We start from the raw sequence: 19227 nt of genomic DNA on the forward strand, positions 1-19227 counted from the left end.
CGAGCTCCCGGCTGCGAACGGACGGAGGTCGCACAATTCATCCAGACACCCCGCCATCTTGTGCCGTCTTCCTCCTCAGACATCAGGTCCATGGCGGCGCACTTCCAAAGCTCTACCTCATCCTCAGCTAGCACACTGTCTCGCTTCCAGCAGCTGTAAAAACAATCAATAAAGACGATCAGTACTGCGCAATGCACTGCGTGTGGATACAACACATCTATTATTTAATATAATAATAGTCACATAGACCAAAAACGGATCTAATCTAATAATCTTACCCTCTTTGTCCTCGATCGACTCCGAGCTGAACTCCTCACAGCGTCCGCCTGCGATGCAAGATCTAGTTGTTTGTTGTCCTGCGTACTGTCTCGTTATGTCTTACAGGCAGCTGGAAAACAATCAAAAGAGAGTGGTATGAATAAAGAAACGTAGTTTCACAGTAAAATTAAACGAGGGAGGAAACAGTAACAGTTACTTACACACAATGGCGTCATTATCGGCATCGTATAAATCTGGACTTGCAGACGTGGCTCCGAGCTCGCGGCCTTGTTATGAGGCGAGGTTAGTCTGTGAAAACAAAATGCTCACAGCGATAAACCTCTGTGTCCCTCTGCGGCAGCGAAGCTCCATCCGTCGGCGACATTCTTCGTGGCGACCCGGCAAAGCTCTTCCCGTCCGCGCAGACGTCCTCTCGACAATGGCCGGGCCGCTAGCCTAGCTCGTGCTAGCTAGCTTAGCCGAACTTGCTTCGTGTCCAATAAAACACAAACACTTCGACTGCGATGGAGAGTCCAACTCACACGCTCACAGCACGTCGTCCGACAACAGTTCTTCTTCTTCTTGTGGGATTTCGGCAGTGTAGACGCTGTTGAGCATATTACTGCCCTCCACAGATCGGATTTGGATCTAGATTCTCACATATAGTCCTGTTTCATGTAGAAACTGCAAAACTGCATCGGAGATCAATTTATATTTCTCACTATGTCCAAATAAAGATGTAACAGAGAAAGCCTCAACTCCAAGTCCTGTCAATCTAGTAAAGAGCACCTTTCTCTCTTCCCTATACGTTCTACATTCGAGGAAAACATGCCTTACTGTTTCAAGGATCCCACATTCACATAAGCCAGAAACATGTTTTCCTATAATGTATAAAGAGTTATTTAACCCACAATGACCCAGCCTCAATCTACAGAGTTTCACTGAATCTTTACAGGATAGAGAGTTACATAACCATATTTTCCCAACTTTAGGCTGTATGGAAAAGAAGTGTCTACCCCTGGCTTCCCTTTGCCACCCTCTCTGCCATTCTTTTGTTAAGCCGTCTTTGATTGTTTCCCTTAATTCCACTCTCCCCATGGATAAATGGACATCCATCTCTCTGCTTAAGCTTTCCTTTGCAATGTGATCCACCTGCTCATTCCCCCTAACCCCAGCGTGCCCTGGTACCCAGCAAAAAGTAATTTTGCAAGCAACCCCAATTCTAAAAACCACACTCAAAATGTCATTCACTATGTCAGGACGAGCTATGGATTGCCCCGTTCTTAAAGTTTCCAGGGCAGCTACAGAGTCAGAGCAGATAGTGACTTCTTTAGGTCTGGCTTCCTCAATCCACCATAGTGCCCATAGAATTGCCATTAACTCAGTAGTGAAAACAGAGCTTCCATTAGAAATACGTCGACCAATCTTCAGCCCAATCTGCTCCACATACACCCCAAGACCGGCTCTCCCACTAACTGGATCTCTAGATCCATCTGTAAAAATAATTAAATTATTCTCACTGATTGAACTAAGATACTCCACTACTCTTGGAGTCACTTTCCTCTTATCTTTTTCCTGGAGAAATGCCAGCTCAATGTTCAATTCAGGTATCACCCAATAGGGCATAGGTAGCCATCTTATGTGCTCTACATTCCCTTCCTGTTCCAAGCCCAGCTTCCTAGCCCACTGATTTATAATGACGAAAAAAATATCATATTTATTACCTGCAATCTCTTGTAACAGGCATCTTGCTGGGAAGATATGACTACACCCCTTAAGTTTTACCCAGTACTGTAACCCTAATTTAATGCGCCTTAACCATAAGGGCATTTCTCCATTTTCAACAAGCAGGGCAGGGACTGGCGACGTTCTAAAGGCCCCACAACAAAGTCTCAAAGCCCTTGCTTGCACCACGTCTAACTTAGCCAGAACAGTTTTAGAAGCAGATCCATACACAAAACTCCCATAATCAAGAGCAGATCTAATCAAGGCCCGATAAATTAACAACATCGTCTCCCTCTCAGCCCCCAACTCACACCCAACCAGACTTCTCATAACGTTCAGAACTTTTTCACATTTCAGCCTAATTTTATCTACATGCACAGCCCATGTCATACGCTCTTCAAACCATACACCCAAAAATTTAAAAACCTTTACCTTCTCCAGTAAAGACCCATACATATACAGCCCTACATTAGGTAACTTTCTTTTAAAACCAAATACAACATATTTAGTCTTAGATGCAGAAATTTTGAAGCCCCATGTATTCCCCCATTCCTCTATAGACACTAATGCTCTTTGAATCTGTTTTACAACAAACTCTACATTACGCCCTCTTTTCCAGATGGCCCCATCATCTGCGAATAATGACAACCCAAATCCTCTCTCTATTTTTCCAAATATATCATTAATCATTATATTAAATAAAACTGGACTGATAACACTTCCTTGTGGGGTTCCGTTCTCTATTTCTACCGTCTTTGAGCATACACTACCAACCCTTACTTGTATTGTTCTTTCCATTAAAAAATCCTTAATCCAGTTAAACATTCGTCCCCTAACTCCCAAGTCAAAATTTTTAATCATTAATCCCTCCTTCCACAAAGAATCGTATGCTTTCTCAATATCCAGGAATACACTCACTACTACTTCCTTGTTACTAAATGCCCTTTTGATATCCTGATCCAAAACTGACACTGACTCCATTGTCGACCTTCCCTTCCTAAAACCATTCTGGACATCAGCCATGAGTCCTCTAGTTTCTATGAAACACACTAGTCTGTTGGTTACCATCTTCTCCATTACTTTACAAAGTACTGCTGTTAGCGCTATAGGGCGGTATGAACTAGGGTCAGATGGATTTTTGCCTGGCTTCAAGATTGGGACCACAACTGCATGTTTCCATTCCTTGGGCAAGTATCCCTCTGCCCACACCGTGTTAAACAAAGCTAAAATTTCATCAAGTGCAATATCATCCAAATGTTTAAAAAACTCATGTGACAACCTATCTCTCCCCGGGGCAGTATTTGCCCCAGACACAATTGCATCCTTCAACTCTTTTATAGTAAAAAACAGATTAATAGGATTATCGTTTTCTAAACTCCTTCCCAACTTCCACTGATTAACTATCATCAGCTCAGACCTCTTCCTACACCTCTCAGTCCCCATTCTCTCTGATCTATGTACTGCTTGAAAGCTATCTACATACATGTCTGCTTTTTCCTTATTAGACACTGCTACTGTCTCACCCTTCTGTAACACTGGTATCAGTCTTCTTTTATACACCCCTGACATTCTATGTATTGCAGACCACAAGTGCCTTACAGGGGTCTCAGGGCCTAATGTATCACAGAACTTCCTCCAACTATTCCTCTTTGCATCCTTTATGAGTCTTCTTGCTACTGCCCTTAGCCGCTTGTACTCTATTGCATTAACCAACATTGGAAACTTTCTTAGTTTTCTGTATGCTCTATTCCTGCTCCTTACAGCTTGATCACATCCCTTATTACACCAAGGAACCCGCATACGGGTTCTAGGTTCCTGCTTCAGAGGTATGGTACTGCAAGCGGCTTCATGTATCATGAGACTAATGGATGTATTCCAATTATCTACAGAGCCCTCGTTATCAATCTCTCCCACTAAGCTCTGAACTCTCTCCTGAAATTTATCCCATTTCGCTTGAGAAAAGTTATATCTAGGGACTTTCTTTTCCACTTCTCTCCTCAAATCCCTACCAAACCTGCATAAAATAGGATAGTGATCACTACCCAATGTATACGTTTCTATAACATCCCATTCACCAACTCTTGCTAAGTTTGACGAAGCAATTGACAAATCTATATGACTGCTAGTATTTCTGACGATATGATACCTAGTTGGCCTTCCATCATTTAACACTACTAACTCATATTTATCTATAAATTCTTCTACAATAACACCATTTTTATCCCTATGATCACTACCCCATAAAGGATTATGTGCATTAAAATCTCCAATCCATACCACCGGGCACCTTATCTTCTCCATTATCTCATCAAAATCTGACAATACCAAAGGTTGGCAGGGGTTATAATAATTTAGGACAGTAATGGAGTTTTGATTACTCCAAATCTCCACAGCCAAACACTCAAGATTGGAATTAATATCAATTATCCTATATTGCAACCCAATTTTAACAAAGGTTGCACAGCCCCCACCCGATCTATCAGACCTATCTACTCTCAGACATTCATAACCTGGGATTACAAAATCTAGAGAAGGTTTTAACCAAGTCTCTTGAATACATATCAATTCTGGAGCTTCTTTGAATTCATCAATAAACCTTTTTAACTCCTGACCATTTCCTATTAGACTCCGGGCATTCCATTGAAGGATATACCACATTAAGATGCTAATAAGGATCCACCTCATCCACTTCACCATCATCCTCCATACTGCTGATCCTCACCAGCTGTGACCTATCCATAGTTTGACTCTCCTTCATGTATTGATGTAACTCTTCTGGCATTTGCGTTATACCTAGGAACCTTTCAGCTGCCCCCACCACTAGCCTGATAATATCTGAGCGGTTAGCTGCTTTCTTTGTTCCTACCAACACATCAGACACAAAGGACAGAAATGCCTCCTTTGTAATGGGTCAACATATCAGAAGGAAGGGCTGACTGCAAGTTTGACGCATTGAGCTGGCATCCTACCACTGCTCTAGTACAAGATCTCCCATTTCCGCTTTCTCTATCCACTCTTTTAACTGCCTCTGCATACGATACCTTGTTCAGCTCCCTCACTTCTTGCACCCGCTTGGCCTGAACAAATCGCTCACACCCGTAAAACCCTGCCCCGTGCTCCCCCCCCACAATTTGGGCACTTAGGAGCCTCTGCCTTGCAACTTTGTATTATATGATCTCCACCACACTTTGCACATCTTCTTTTACCCCGACAAGCCCCAGCAACATGCCCAAACATCTGACAGTTGTAGCATCGCAACGGTGGTTTTATGTACTCTCTCACATAATACGCCATACTCCCAAGAAACACTCTCTGCGGCAGTGCTCTATCTTTAAACGTCAGCAGTATTGGCGGATCCCCGGCTCCATCCCTTCGCTTAAATCTGAACACATTAGTTACTTGGGCCCCCTTAATGTTTTCTAAGATCTCCTTCTCAGATAAGCCAGCAAACACTCCATACACCACCCCCTTGGTTCCTTGCTGGCTTCCTCTAGGGATCAATGCCTCCACCTTGACCACCAGCTTTCCCACACCTCTAGCATGATTATACTGTTTCCTGTTTTTACAGCAAACTCTCAACATTCCATTAAACAGTATCTTAGCCTGAAATTCTTTGCCTATCTGATTCTCTAAAGCAGTGGTAACTTTTAATGGATTCACTGCTCTAAATCCTGCATCTCCTTGATTAGTTCCCTTAACTTTAAACAGCACGACAAACTCTTCAATGTTTCCAGTTTTCCTAATCTTATTTCCTTCATCCCCTGACGTTTCAGGTCTTTCACTCGATGCCCCTCTCTTAGAGCCCCCTTTTTCCTTCACCACCGTCTGCCACCCACCACCCTCATCCCCATTCCCTGAAGCCATAGCCTCTTAAACCCCTCCTTCCTAACCCTAATCTAATTCTAGTAATACTATCCCTACTATTAATAAAAGAAAAAGGAAAAGAAAAAGTGTCTCGAGTTTGTTGTACGGCAGCAGGTGTAAAGAACGAGCACATGCGGTGCGGTCGCGGCTGTGACCGATCCGTTTGATTCCCCTTCAGTCCTCCGACAACAGTTCACAGTCTGTTAGTGATAAAACAAGACACTGACGACACACACAGTCCACTGTTAGCTGCTCGACGCCATTAACTCTCCGCTCCTTCTTCCTCGTCACTCACGCTCCGGTCTACCCGGAAGTGAAAAACTCTTAAAGGTCATGAACTCTCACACGCAATAAGAATTACTTTTCAACTGCTTTTAAAACATTCAGAACCCATGAAATTATAGAAATACTTTTTTTTTTTACATTTTAATATCTTGGTTTTCTCAAAATATTTCATGCAAATTTTAACTTCTCAACAACTGGCGTTTTATCTTTAACTTGTTCCCAGGAGAGAGAGAGAGAGAAAGAATAAATAATCTTTTTTACATAACATTGGCCATTGCTAATGACATACACAGTAATTAATCTAGCATACTTTCATTAAATAAATCAATTCAAGCTAAAATATAAGGGTCTATAATTAGGCTATACTGAGCCTCATCTATTTATACCAGAGATTTTCTTAAAATGAAGTTAACACCTTTTAGAAAAAAGGTCACCTGGGGTAAAACTCCCCCTGCTACCCTGATTTGCATTTGTATAGCTCACAGCATTTTCATTTACATGTTAAAGCCTCCCCTAGAATCAGGGGGAGGGGGGTCATTGGGGGACAACTGCCAAGCAAGGCCCACGTCAATTTCCGACAATTTACGTCAATTTTCAGTGTTGCCTGCAAATTGCTGTGGGCAGTCGTAAACCTGAAATTCCACGTCAATCTACAATGCCGCATACTGACGAAAATCCCACTTTTCATGCAGTGTTACTTGTATCTTCTTCAGAATGAGTGATAAACCAGTAGGCTATAAACTCTTACCTTGTCAGCTCAGACAGAGGAAAAGGACAAGAAAACAATAAAAGAAACACAGAACGCGAAACAGAAAATCGCTCCCGAAGGAGAAAACACAAGAAGCAAAATACACTGATCTGAGAACAGAATAAACTATGAAATGTTACACCAACGGAAAATCACTCTCGAGGAGGAAAAGGACAAAGGCTATAAAATTATCTATGCTACACTGAGCTGAGAAACATACAAATCAAAGCGCTCCACAAGGAGGAAAGAACAAAACAAATATGCTATGAAACTATCAGAAAACAATAAAGGTTCACAACTGACCAAAAACGTTATCAAATCAAAATCACTCTTCTTCAGAGACATACAAGGAAACAGAAAAACAAGCGAGGCAATACTTATCAACACTAGGCAAGACTGTGGCAAGGCTGTGAAAGGCTGGATGTTCATGACATTATGAAATACTCTGGCAACGAGACAGGGGAAGACAAAGACAAGATATACACCAGGGAAGGGAGCACAGGTGGACACAATCAGGGATTAGGGGAGACGTCAGAACGGTGACACAAGAGGAAGGGCAAGTGACCTGAAACGAGAGGAGAGTTACTTTTCAAAACAAAACATGAAATTCACAAGACAAAAAACCCAAGACAGGACATTCCTCACCGCAGTGTGACACTTGGAAAGTCAAAAATAATATGATACAGTATTTTTCCTTTTTAAGAAAACCATCTTTTCTTTTATTCTTTCCATTTTCCGCTCTCAGTTGTTCTCAGTGCCTGGAGTACAAGGCTTATGCCTTCCTTTTCTTCTGTCTCCTACTCTACATCTTCAGTTCCTCTCAGCTCCTTCCCTTCTCTACCTCCACCACCTCCTGCTCCCAGGCAGCCCAAAGCTTGCCTCACCTCTGTGGGAGAGGCAGGCTCTGCCCTCACCAGGCCCACCAGTCTGCCATCTGCCCCTGAGACAGGTACAGGGATAGGGTGACATGTTTTACCCTGCCAGACGCTAGTTCACACCTTTCTATTTATACACCTGTTACTATACCTTTACTTGTGTTTCTTCCCTCTCCTCTTTTTTCCCAGTTTCCTGGCAGAGTGAATGGAGGCCCCCCAAATCTCAGGCCCCTATAGCACAGCCTGCCCTCTCTCCTAAGTTACTGCATCTCACTGCCAATGATCCTGGACAGCCTGCAGTGCTGCAGAAAAAGCAGAGAATAGAGATGCCATGTAATGCTGCTCCACCTTTAACCCAACTGAAAAGCTTGACACCCCCTGACATCCTGCTGCACTCCGTTGTCCTTTCATTAATTTTCTCTGTTCTTATCCTAACCCAGTGCTTCTTCCCCTGCCTAATATTTGATTTGCTACTATGTTTGAATCATTCGGACTGATTCACTATTGAGATAGGCTAATAGGATAAAGCTGGTGTCGATGAAAAAGATAGATTACAATCTCCTTGATGAATTAAAGGGTAGATATAGTATTACCCTTCACTTTTTTGTTGATGAAGGTCATGTGCAAAACCCAACTAACAATGAATTGATCCTACTAAAGAATATTGCGTGTGTAAAGATATGTTTACTTCCGCTGAGGCACAGTGTTCAACTGTTACCTGAAAACTATGAAATACACATCACTAGACCAGACTGTTGAATTAGTTGAAATGTTCCTTTGTAACCATGTTACAACCCTGTTACTGAAAATAGTCCCCATCAAGTGCACCATGTTCTCCTGTTTGAGTAACATTTGTTCAGTTGGTCTTTTCACACAATTTGCTGACACTAAACCCCATCTAGACATATTTCCACAATATGTAAATGGAATAGGAAAAGAGGTAAAAAGATCTGTATTCAAACGACCACAATAACAATCACATCACCTGCCCCACATCTATATTTTCAATTTTCTTTTATTGATAAAAGAATACAGCATGTGAGAAAGTAAGGGTTCCACTAATGTCTTGTCTTTCTCCGTATCAATGTGTGGAGAGTGTGATTAGCTCATCACAGCTGATCACATCAGTTTGATTGCATTTAACAAAGTAATCAAATCGGCCATAGGTGTCTTTTGATTAAAGGGATAGGAGACAGACAGGAATCACCATTTAAGGTCTGGAGGTCAAAGGGCTCTGTCACTCCAAATGTGTATTTTCTTCCTCAGCAGCAACCCCAGATCATAGCACTGCCCCCACAGGCTTGTACAGTAGGCACTAGGCATGATGGGTGCATCACTTCATCTGCCTTTCTTCTTACCCTGATACACCCATCACTCTGGAACAGGGTAAATCTGGACTCATCAGACCAAATGACCTTCTTCAAATGTTCCAGAGTCCAATCTTTAAGCTCCCTTCCAAATTGAAGCCTTTTTTCCTGATTAGCCTCACTGATTAATGGTTTTCTTAAGGCTCCACAGCTGTTCAGTCCCAATCCCTTGAGTTCCCTTCGCATTGTGCGTGTGGAAATGATATTACTTTCACTATTAAACATAGCCCTGAGTTCTACTGTTGTTTTTCTACCATTTGATTTCACCAAACGTTTAAATGATCTCTGATCACGAACAATCAGGATTTTTTCCGACCATATTTCTTCCTCGAAGACAATGGTTCCCCACTATCCTTCCAGTTTTTAGTGATGCTTTGGACAGTTCTTAACCAAATTTTAGTAGTTTCTGCAATCTCTATAGTTGTTTTCTCTGCTTGATGCATACCAATGATTTGACCCTTCTCAAACAGACATCTTTTTCACAACCACGGGATGTGTTTTTCGACATGGTTGTTTAAGAAATGAGAAGCTACTCATTGCATCAGTTAGGGTTAAATAACTTGTTGCCAGCTAAAAGATAATTACCCATGCAATAATTATCCAATAGTAGGCTCTTACCTATTTGCTTAGTTAAAGCCAGGTGGCGACTTTTTTTTTGGCCAGGCAGTGTATAATAATGAAACAAAATAAATTCAAGTGCTGCTTCTGTTGGTTCTCTTCCATGCACTGTGCCACTTGCTTTCCCTCTCACTTCTTTGTCAGTGAGCTGTTACTAACACTACAAGTGCAAACACAAAATTTACCTGCTAATTTGATTTTGGAAAATATAAAAATTTGTTTTGGGTCACTTATATTTCACATTCCATTCCCTTCTTTCATTTGTTCCTTCCCATCATCGTTCTGCCCCATTATGTCTCCTCTTTGTCAGCTTCCTTCTGTCTTACCACTGGCCCGTCTTTGGAGCAGAAACCTCAGGGAGGGTCTGGATATGTTTCGTCCTGGAAACCTCAGGTCACCCCTGCAGCAGAAACGGCCTCACCTTCTCCTTTAAATCCTGCCTCTGCTCTTTTGCTCTGTGGGCCTCCTCCTCCTCCTCCTCTTCCTCCTCAGCCTTATATATCCCAAACTGCCTTAGTCTCCCCCACTGACCAAGATGCAGGTACAGAAGCAAAAAGTAACAAAGATGTTGTTCCTGTCTGGTTAGAATTAATATCAAATAGAGTGACTTATCCATGCCAATATACAAGCATGTGTCTTCCCTGCTGGTTGTTAGGGTTGGACTTCTAATGTTTAATCTCTTCTATGTATTTCTCTCATTTCAGAATTTAAAAGACAGTTAAGCACCCTGAGTGAAGAGGATAACCAGTTCACCAAACCCACAAGTGAGTGTGAATACAAAATGCAGTGCAGTAGAGTAAAGGATACCTATATACAATGACTACATGACTAACGTTATATTTCTGTATTTTGTTCAGCCCCTGATCCCAGAGCCCCAGCCAGTCGGAGACATGAGCCGCCCAGGACTACAGAACGGAAAAGGGATGCACATTTTGGATTGGAGGTTGTCAAGGCATCAGCAGGGTAAGTAATTATGAAAGGCTGCCTTGTATAAGGTTTAGTGTTTTTAAATGTTTGCCATGGCATGGCTGTAAAGCAATAATCCACCCTCAGATACCCCACACTGTTAACGAGTTGCCATTAATTAGTGTTGTCAAAAAAACTAGAGAGAAGTCCTTGATTTAGCATTGTTTTGTCGAAGTTTAGATGTATCTATAAAGCACTTTTCAGAAAAAAAAGTATCAATGCACCTCATTTAGTATAACATATGTAAACAGCAGGACAGGAACAAACACAAGAGCAACAAAATAGAAATGACAAAATGATCAGCTAAGAAAAATTGATTCACTGTTCAGTGAGTCTTTGGGAGTTTTTTTTAAAAACGATAGTTTTAACTGGAAACTGTATCAAAAAGTTAAACTATTTCAAAGAAAATGAAACATCAACTATTCAGTCTCATTTCATTTTAAGCCGAGGTCTGTGAATATTCAGTAGACACTGGGTCACCCTTTAATGTTATTATCAGAACAGAACATTCAGAAATGTGCTAGTGGACTAGTGCATAAATGCACTACTTCAACATATAGTGCCCGGTAGGTAAGTAAAAGTAAATCATTAAAAAGCACAATGTCATTTTTTCTTGATTTGGAATGAAACATCTTGACAAGAATTGAATACGACAGCTGAATTCTGAGTATACTCTCAGGTCTCTCATGGCTGGCAATGATGTATGACAACCTCTGATTCTGTGGCAACTAGTACAAAGAGTAAAACAGCAAGTTAATGTACTCTTTCGGTTTAAAATATGAAAGCATTGCTCTATTTCAGTAGCTGTGAACAGTGCAACCATTGTATGAAATTTAACCCAATGGCAGGTGATGCAATTTTACCGAGCTATGAAGCTTTTCTTTGTCTTGTCTGTAACATCTTGTCAACTGATTGTGATTGTATTGGTTATATGAATGTGTGAAAAATAGATTGTCAAACGACTAAACATGCTTGTTAAGCTAGTTCTCAGCTTGTAATCTAGTAAGAAAGGAAACACTTTTGTTTTAACACTATGAATGGGGTAGTTAACATTCGTTTTCAACTGATGATGATGGTTTTTTTAATATCTGGCTTTATGAGGTGCTGTAGCCTCCTTTATAAAGTCATAGAAAACAGAACATTGTTATATCTGTAAATTGTCTATTTATTACCAAACAATTCATTGGTATGGTTAAGAAAGAAAATATACTAAAGTATTGCTTTCCATCTTTCATCAGATAGAGTATTTTCTTGTGTTTTGACATCACCGTCGATAAAGTAGAAAAGGGGGTCATGCTATTCGAAGTTGAGGTGAAGTCCGAACTAGTCAGTCTTGAGTCTTTTGGAAGATGGTGAGTGATTCTGCTGTCCTGACATTGGTCAGGAGTTTGTTCCACCACTGAGGTGCCAGAACAGTACATGGTTTTATGTTGCAATATTCTCATGGTCAAAAGTTGGTAAGGTTGCATATACGAATGGGCTTCTCTCTTTAAGTGTCTCCTTCACTGTCAGTTTGTCTGCCAAAAAACCCCCTCTGAATCTGAATCTGAGGTTGAATGAGGCTGGGCTCAGATGAGTTCAAAAATGATTTATCCAATTTCTGTAATTGTAGTGGTGTTTTGTCACTCAATGCTTTGTATAGGGAAGGGGTCACAGATAAAAAGATCACCTTGTTGAATTCCTGGGAGCTCAGATAAGGGTGTTGGTTTGTATATTTTGCTATGTAGGCAAGGACAGCTACCCTTTATTCACAAGCTCATCTTCTGGTTGTATGTTACCTGGACAGTGTACAATGGGGAAGCAAAAGTACAGGAATGACCGGTAAAGAAGGAAGTATTATTTTCAAAATTAAGTGGACTGTAAGTAATGGACTTGAATTTTAGAAAAAAAAGAGGAATTCATAGGAAATACCATCTAGAAGGATGTCTACTTAAAAAATCACTTTATGTGGCTTCAACAAAAAATATACTTGTTGCTGGTACATGCTGTCTACACAAGGGGCAAAAGAACATTAAGGTAGCTTAGTAGGTAGGTAGGAAATATATGTAGCATGTTGTGATGTGCATTTGCAATTAATAGATAAGGCTTGGATTTGATGCTTTGATTTAAAATACATCCCACAAACAAACCACCTCCCCATTTGTTTGGCTTGAAAGGGCTTCTGGGCATGTTTGAAATAGTTTAGGTCAACTACAGAATGATATGTTACATTAAGGTCTTAACAAGTTTGCTAAATAAGAATCACCCAAATCATCAAATACATAGATAAATTGAAAATTGTATTCAAGTGTATTTGTAATGCAGAGAAAAGTCTCCTTTGATTATCATTATGAAGCAAGACCCTGGTGCCCACTGTTGAGCAGCTTCTACTGCTTATAATTAAGTGGCTTTGTTTCAGCCTTGAAAAACTTTTTGTCGGTCAATGCTTGTTCAGCTGCATGTGCATATGGAATCTTAAGGATACTTTTATAATAAAATCTTAACGGAAGCAACTTGGTTATGTTGATGTAGCAAGTACCTCATCTGGCAGTGTTGTTTCAGTGAATTAAAGTGTTGCTGCTGCTTGGCAAGACCTGGCCATTACTTCTGTGATTTATCACAAAACACTTGTTTGGGTGGTAACTCTGTCTGGTGCCAATCTCCTGGGGGACGTTTCACAAAGCAGATTTAGTGAAAACTCTGAGTCTGTTAACCCTGAAATGAGGGAAACTCTGAGTTTTCCGTTTCACAAAGGGAGGTAACTCAAACCAGAGAAAAAGGGGTAACTCTAGCATGTTTCACAGAGAGGGGTAACTTAAGCTCTCGGTCAGTTACCATGGTAACATACTCTATGAACCTAACCTGGTCGGGACCAGGTTTTTCTCAACAAACCTCGAGTTTCTCTCTGTCTCCGCCCTCTTTCAGCCACACACGGTATTTGATTTCCTCATTCATTCAGTCAGCAGGCGAGTTTTGGCGTAGTATAGTTCTGCCGTCTGTTTTTTGAGAAAATCATTACAAAAATCAGTCAGTAGGCCTACATTAGAAGTTATATTAGGTGGCGACTATTTTCACTACCATGGCATGTCCTTTTGATAATGATCCCGTGGATGAAGGTGCAGCATTACTGCGCAGAGAATTAAATATTCGTCAGGAGATGATTATCAGACCGCGCATAGATGTTCTTGCATTACCAGACAATTATCTTTTTGAGTGGTACCGTTTCACGTCACAGTCCATCATTTACATACACAACCTAATCCGTCCTTACATTTCCAGCATTACCAACCGAAGTCATGCTATCACATCCCAGCAGATATTGTGTGTTGCGCTTCTCCCCTGCGGGATTGCACCTAAATGAAATAAATGAATAGGCTACCACTCAAGCAGTCTCCCCCTGTAATATTATTGTGATTGCAAAGGACTACATTTAAACGTACGCATTGACCCGAGCACCAATGTTCTCCCACGCTGTCTCCCTCTCTTTTGCTGCTGCAGCAGTGTTACACTTCCTTCTAAAAATGTGCTCAAACTCACCGTATGAGCGCATTAATATTTCCAATTCCAGTGGGGTGAAAAACGTAGCCCTCCTCTTCCCCGTTGCCATGGTGACTCGTCGAATCGGGGCTCCATTGATGCTGTCTTTTTATACTTGTGGTGCACGCGCTTAACTCCAGGTGAAACTACTCCGAGTTTATCAAACTAACTCAAATCAGCTGTTCTGGAACTGAAAACTCAGAGTTTCCTATCTCAGAGTAGATCAACTCAGAGTTCAGGGTTAGACTCAGAGTTTGTTGAACCTGCTTTGTGAAACGGACCCCAGCTCTACATTTTTGCCAAACATAATTTATGTAGTTCCATGTCATATTGCTCATTTGTGTGCTCTTCAGTGGAATTCTGTCAAAATGGTCTGGTTATAGACTGCATTACTGAGGTGGAGACTCTCTTTGCATCGTAACTCTGATCTTATTTGTCTGTCCCTCAGACCTGAGAGCATGGCCTCACTTCTGCCCCTTAGCCCGAGAAAGACTCAAGCCCTAGGGCTAAAATATTTTGAGATGCCAAAGCCACAGGTGGATGAGACAGAATCAAAGCAAAAAAGGACATTCCCTAACATCCTGTCAACACATCCTCCCATCTCATCCCATAAGCATAATTGTGATTTTCAAGATCACACATCTGCCTCAGCCAAGGAGCCCCTGCTTAAACCAAGAAGTCACTTGTCCAAGATGTCCATTCAGTTAGGGAATCCAATTGCCCATCCAGAGCCTGTTCAATTTAAACCTCTTCCTCCTACCAAACCCCAACCTACATCCAGATCACTCCAGGGACCAGTGTTACATTTGCCTCCAATTGCTACACCCCCAGAATCAAAACTGATAGGAAGGAGAGCGTATAAAAAAGAAGCTGTATCTATGGATTTGGGGTAAGTGTAGTGTGGTGATTTTTCAGATAAATCCCCATGTTATAATTGCATCTAAGTTCTTGTATGTAGTTTTTTTTTCAGGTTCTTATTAACACTTCAAAAAACAAATTTTGATGAATTTACCTTCAGGTTTTCTGTTAAGCACTTGATCTTTTTGTTTCTACATAAATCTTTGGTATATTTTAATCCTTCAGAAATGAGAGCATGGCTGTGTCGTCTTATATCAGAGAAGCCAGTTCTGCTTGTCCTCCAGTTGAGATGAGCAAAACACCAGGAGCTCAGTCTGGAGAATGGTCCATTGCTGAAAACTCACAGTTGAAGAAGCCAAAGAGAGACACTCAAAAAATAAGCCCTGCTGTTCCAATGCCTACTGTGGATAAGAAAATCATATGCAACACAATTGCCTCAGACCAAACCACTTCAAGATTGGACTCACAGAAGGCCACAAATAAAAATTTGTCAGAACAAAGAGAAGAATCTAAAAGGGGAAAAAAAGGTTGTGATGTGCACAGTTTGAAGCCAGAACACTGTAAGGAGAAGAAGAGAACTGAAAATATAGCGTTGTCTATGGATAAAAGAGCATTGTTTGAAAGAGATGAGAGAGTTGCACAGGAACTTGTGTTAACAAGCTCTGCAGTCAGCACAGAAGAAAAGTGTGTGTTCATATCTACGGTCGAACTTGCTCCATTTTGTCCAAGAGGGAGTTCTATCTCACCATCCACTTCAGTACCTGAAGCCCGGCTTGAAGGGACAGTGAGAGTACCCCAGTTACAATCAAGTTGTCCAGAATATTGCAAGATTCCTGGCATGCCATGTTTACATCAGGCACAAGTTATAGCTTGGTCTGATGATAGGATGTTACTGTTTCAGAGGTTATCCCACAACAGAGTTCCATTACTTCTGTATTCAGATCATGTTCGCTCCCTTTATAAGGGTAGTGCAGGAATTGCACAAATGGGGAACTTAACACTTTCCTGCTCCAGGTCTGTCAGTATTCCTGGATTTCCATCTGCTTTGAAACATGAGCCAAATATGGCTCACCTATTACCTACATGTCCCAGATTTTGCAGGGTTCCAGGGTTAACTTCTGCTGGCTCAGTGACTGGATATGGAAAGAGATATTGGGACAGATGTTCTCTGTGGGAGAAACCTTTGCGGATAAAAGAAGCATGTCTTTTACACATGTCTTGTGTTCAGGAGCAAGCTGTCAGTGATATAAAAATGATTGAAGTCATGGTGGCCATGTTGCCAACATGTTCTAGGAAGGCCAGTATTCCAGGGTTTCCTTTTGCACCATTTCAGAAAGCTTTAAACACTCCAAGCATGGCCAGTTTTCTCCCCACATGCCCCAAGCAGACAAGGATAGCAGGTATGCCATTTAGACAAAGACTTATGGCATGTAATGACAGCTGGCATATTTTGAGGGAATTCATTTTGGCTAGACCATTGAGAAGTAATTGTGCTCTGGTTCAGGAAAGTCCATATGAGGAAAAAGAACACGTAAAATATATGGTATATATATTACCATCTTGTCCCTGGAAGACAACGATTTCTAGTTTTCCCTCTTTGTCACAGAAAGAGCCAGATGTGCTAGGTGTTCCATTTACACAAAGCACATATTCTCGAATGGCAGATTTTCTGCCAACTTGCCCAAGCAAAGCCAGAGTCATTGGTTTGCCCTCTAAGGAGCCAGTAAGTGCTCAAGTTGAAGATTTTAGTATAACCAAGCATGTTTTGATGGAGAAGCCCTTGAGTCTACTTAAAGTTTTGAAGCAAGATTTCTCCTCAGTTGTTGGTCAGGATATAGATAAAAGAGAAATGTTCAGTACAGTGACAATGTTACCCTTATGTCCTGTGAGAACTTGCCTTGTGGCCAAGCCCCCAGGAACCCAAACTTATTTTCCAAGTATTGTCAGTCTTGCATCTATATGCCCTAAACAGACCCAAACACCTGGTATGCCATCTCAAGATCAAAACAATTCAAAGAGCAGATATTGGCATGCCTTGAGGATTGACAAGAGACCAGAAAAGACAAAACAAGCTTACATTGTTCAGTGGATGCCGAAAGACACAGACGTGCTTAAAGGTATGATAGATATGTTAATAAGTTGCCCACAAAAAGCCAGAGTTTTTGGCTTACCCTCTGCTCCACGACAAGAACCCATTATGGTTAATCTAATGCCCTCATGCCCTAGACAAAGTAGAATCTTTGGCTTGCCTTCAAAGACTGGGCAAAACCTTTGTGTGTTGAGCTGCAGTGAATGGTTTGCTTATGAAAGTTTGCAGTGTGAGAAACCACTTATCAAAAGGGAAGTGCAGATTCTAAATGCAGCTTTGTTCTGTGACAAAAATACTACTGAAAGTATGAGTGCAACATTACCGTCCTGCCCAAACTATGCTAGTGTACTTGGATTTCCCTCTGCTCTGACACTGACATTAGCTGATGGCCTGACTATGGTGAATTTTATGCCTACGTGCACAAAGGAATCTAGAGTTCCTGGAATGCCAATTAGAAACACCACCCAACAATTAGAGTGGCTAATGGAGAGAAAGTCGCTACAACTGCCCAGAGACAAGTCTGGTGTTATGTTACATTTACAAGACGTGTTCTATCTTGATTGTGATAGGATCGTAAATATGGTATCCATATTGCCGTCTTGTCCGCATACAGCTTGTTTACCAGGCTTTACATCAGTATCATGTCCTCAGTGGTCAGATATACCAAGTATGATCCATCTGCTGCCTACTTTACCAGAACATTCCATAGTTCGTGGAATACAGTCTAGAATTTGTAGTGAGTTTGTTGAAGCAGAACGGAATGTTGATGAACGGACACTATGGGAAAGGCCATTGACCAAGCCAGGGATATTTCCAGTAATACGTGACCATAAGATGTATTTTAGAGAAAAGTCAGTGCTTAGAATTATGGTATCAATGTTGCCACCTTGTCCCAAAAAGTCATATATTTCTGGAATTCCTTCTAAAGTGAGGAAGAAGAAAGAGGCTCCCAGAGGGTTAAAATCTTTAGGCACTCTCTCAGAATACAGTAAAATTCCAGGTCTACCTGCAAAGAATAATGCAGAAGAATACGATAGCTGGTATTTGGATAAGGGTGCAGTTTTGAGAAACCCAATTAAAAGACAGTATGGAATTATTCACCAAGATTTTAAGGAAATGTCATATAGGGACAAAGAAATAATGCTGAGCATGCTCCCATCATGTCCACGACAGGCCCTGAACCCTGGATTTCCATCCGCTCCTCGACTTCAAGCTGTTGAAACTGCAGAGGAAAAAAGTACAGACATGGTACATATGCTGCCATGTTGCTCTAGACAGTCAAATATCATTGGGTTCCCATCTAGAGTGTTGGTGGATTCTGAAGTAGGGGGGTGGCCAGTAATGATAATAAAGACACAATGCTCCTGTCCATTTTTCAAAAAGGATGGTTCTCCTAAAAAAGATACAATAAAGGCAATTCTTTCTCATGAACCTTCTTGTCCAAACATTGCTCAGAGTTCTGGCTTCATAACAGTTCCACTGCCTGACACAGACCTGCTTCCAAATATGGTAAATATTGTGCCATCTTGCCCAAAGAAAGGTTCTGTTCTTGGGTTACCATCTACACATGTGCACCATTCAGAAGAGGGGTGGTCAGTTAAAACATGGCTGGTGAAGTCAGGAAGAAAAATAATTGGAAAGGATGGAGAAAACCACACGAGTCAAAAGCTGTTATTAGAAGATCATTCCTTTTCTAAGGTTCTTGTCAACAAGACATCCATGCATTTTTTATTCCATAGCCTAGATGTACCAGAAGATGGACAACAAAGCATGAAAACTAGGTCATCAACCAGGTCCCTCGAAGCCATTGCCAAAGACTTACCATCATCAAATTCTGTAATCCAAGTTGACCAGCCAACCTTTAGGATAGACAAGACTGATATGTTATTGGATGAGGCCAGTCCAAACAGATATGATCTTGACACAAAGAAAACACCTTTGGAGATGCAAAAAGATGAACAGGGCTTTGGGCTACCAATTGAGGCTGAAGAAATAGGCGCCGTAGAAAAAGGGTGAGTGAGTTGGGGAGTTGGATTTGAAATTCTCTACTATGTCAGT

The 19227-nt window shown here is 41.3% G+C and overlaps 1 protein-coding gene across 13 annotated transcripts in view; it reads left to right on the top strand.

The window, feature by feature from the left end:
• ehbp1l1a (EH domain binding protein 1-like 1a) overlaps positions 1–19227 on the top strand; it is a 159856-nt gene that overhangs the window by 58093 nt on the left and 82536 nt on the right. For 6 of the 13 annotated variants that reach the window (XR_003985480.1, XR_003985481.1, XM_030429801.1 and 3 more), the window contains 6 exons: positions 7626–7829; positions 7945–8088; positions 10051–10281; positions 10445–10504; positions 10598–10703; positions 18909–19181. Coding sequence is in view for 11 of the 13 variants with exons in the window: in XM_030429801.1 (XP_030285661.1) it covers positions 7626–7829; positions 7945–8088; positions 10051–10281; positions 10445–10504; positions 10598–10703; positions 18909–19181 (1018 nt within the window). In the remaining 2 variants the exon portion in view is untranslated. The remainder of the gene's footprint in view (positions 1–7625; positions 7830–7944; positions 8089–10050; positions 10282–10444; positions 10505–10597; positions 10704–18908; positions 19182–19227) is intronic. The other 7 variants (XM_030429799.1, XM_030429804.1, XM_030429803.1 and 4 more) reach the window with 5 other exon arrangements.

Source organism: Sparus aurata, chromosome 10, assembly GCF_900880675.1.
Source record: "Sparus aurata chromosome 10, fSpaAur1.1, whole genome shotgun sequence".
Lineage (NCBI taxonomy): Eukaryota > Metazoa > Chordata > Actinopteri > Spariformes > Sparidae > Sparus > Sparus aurata.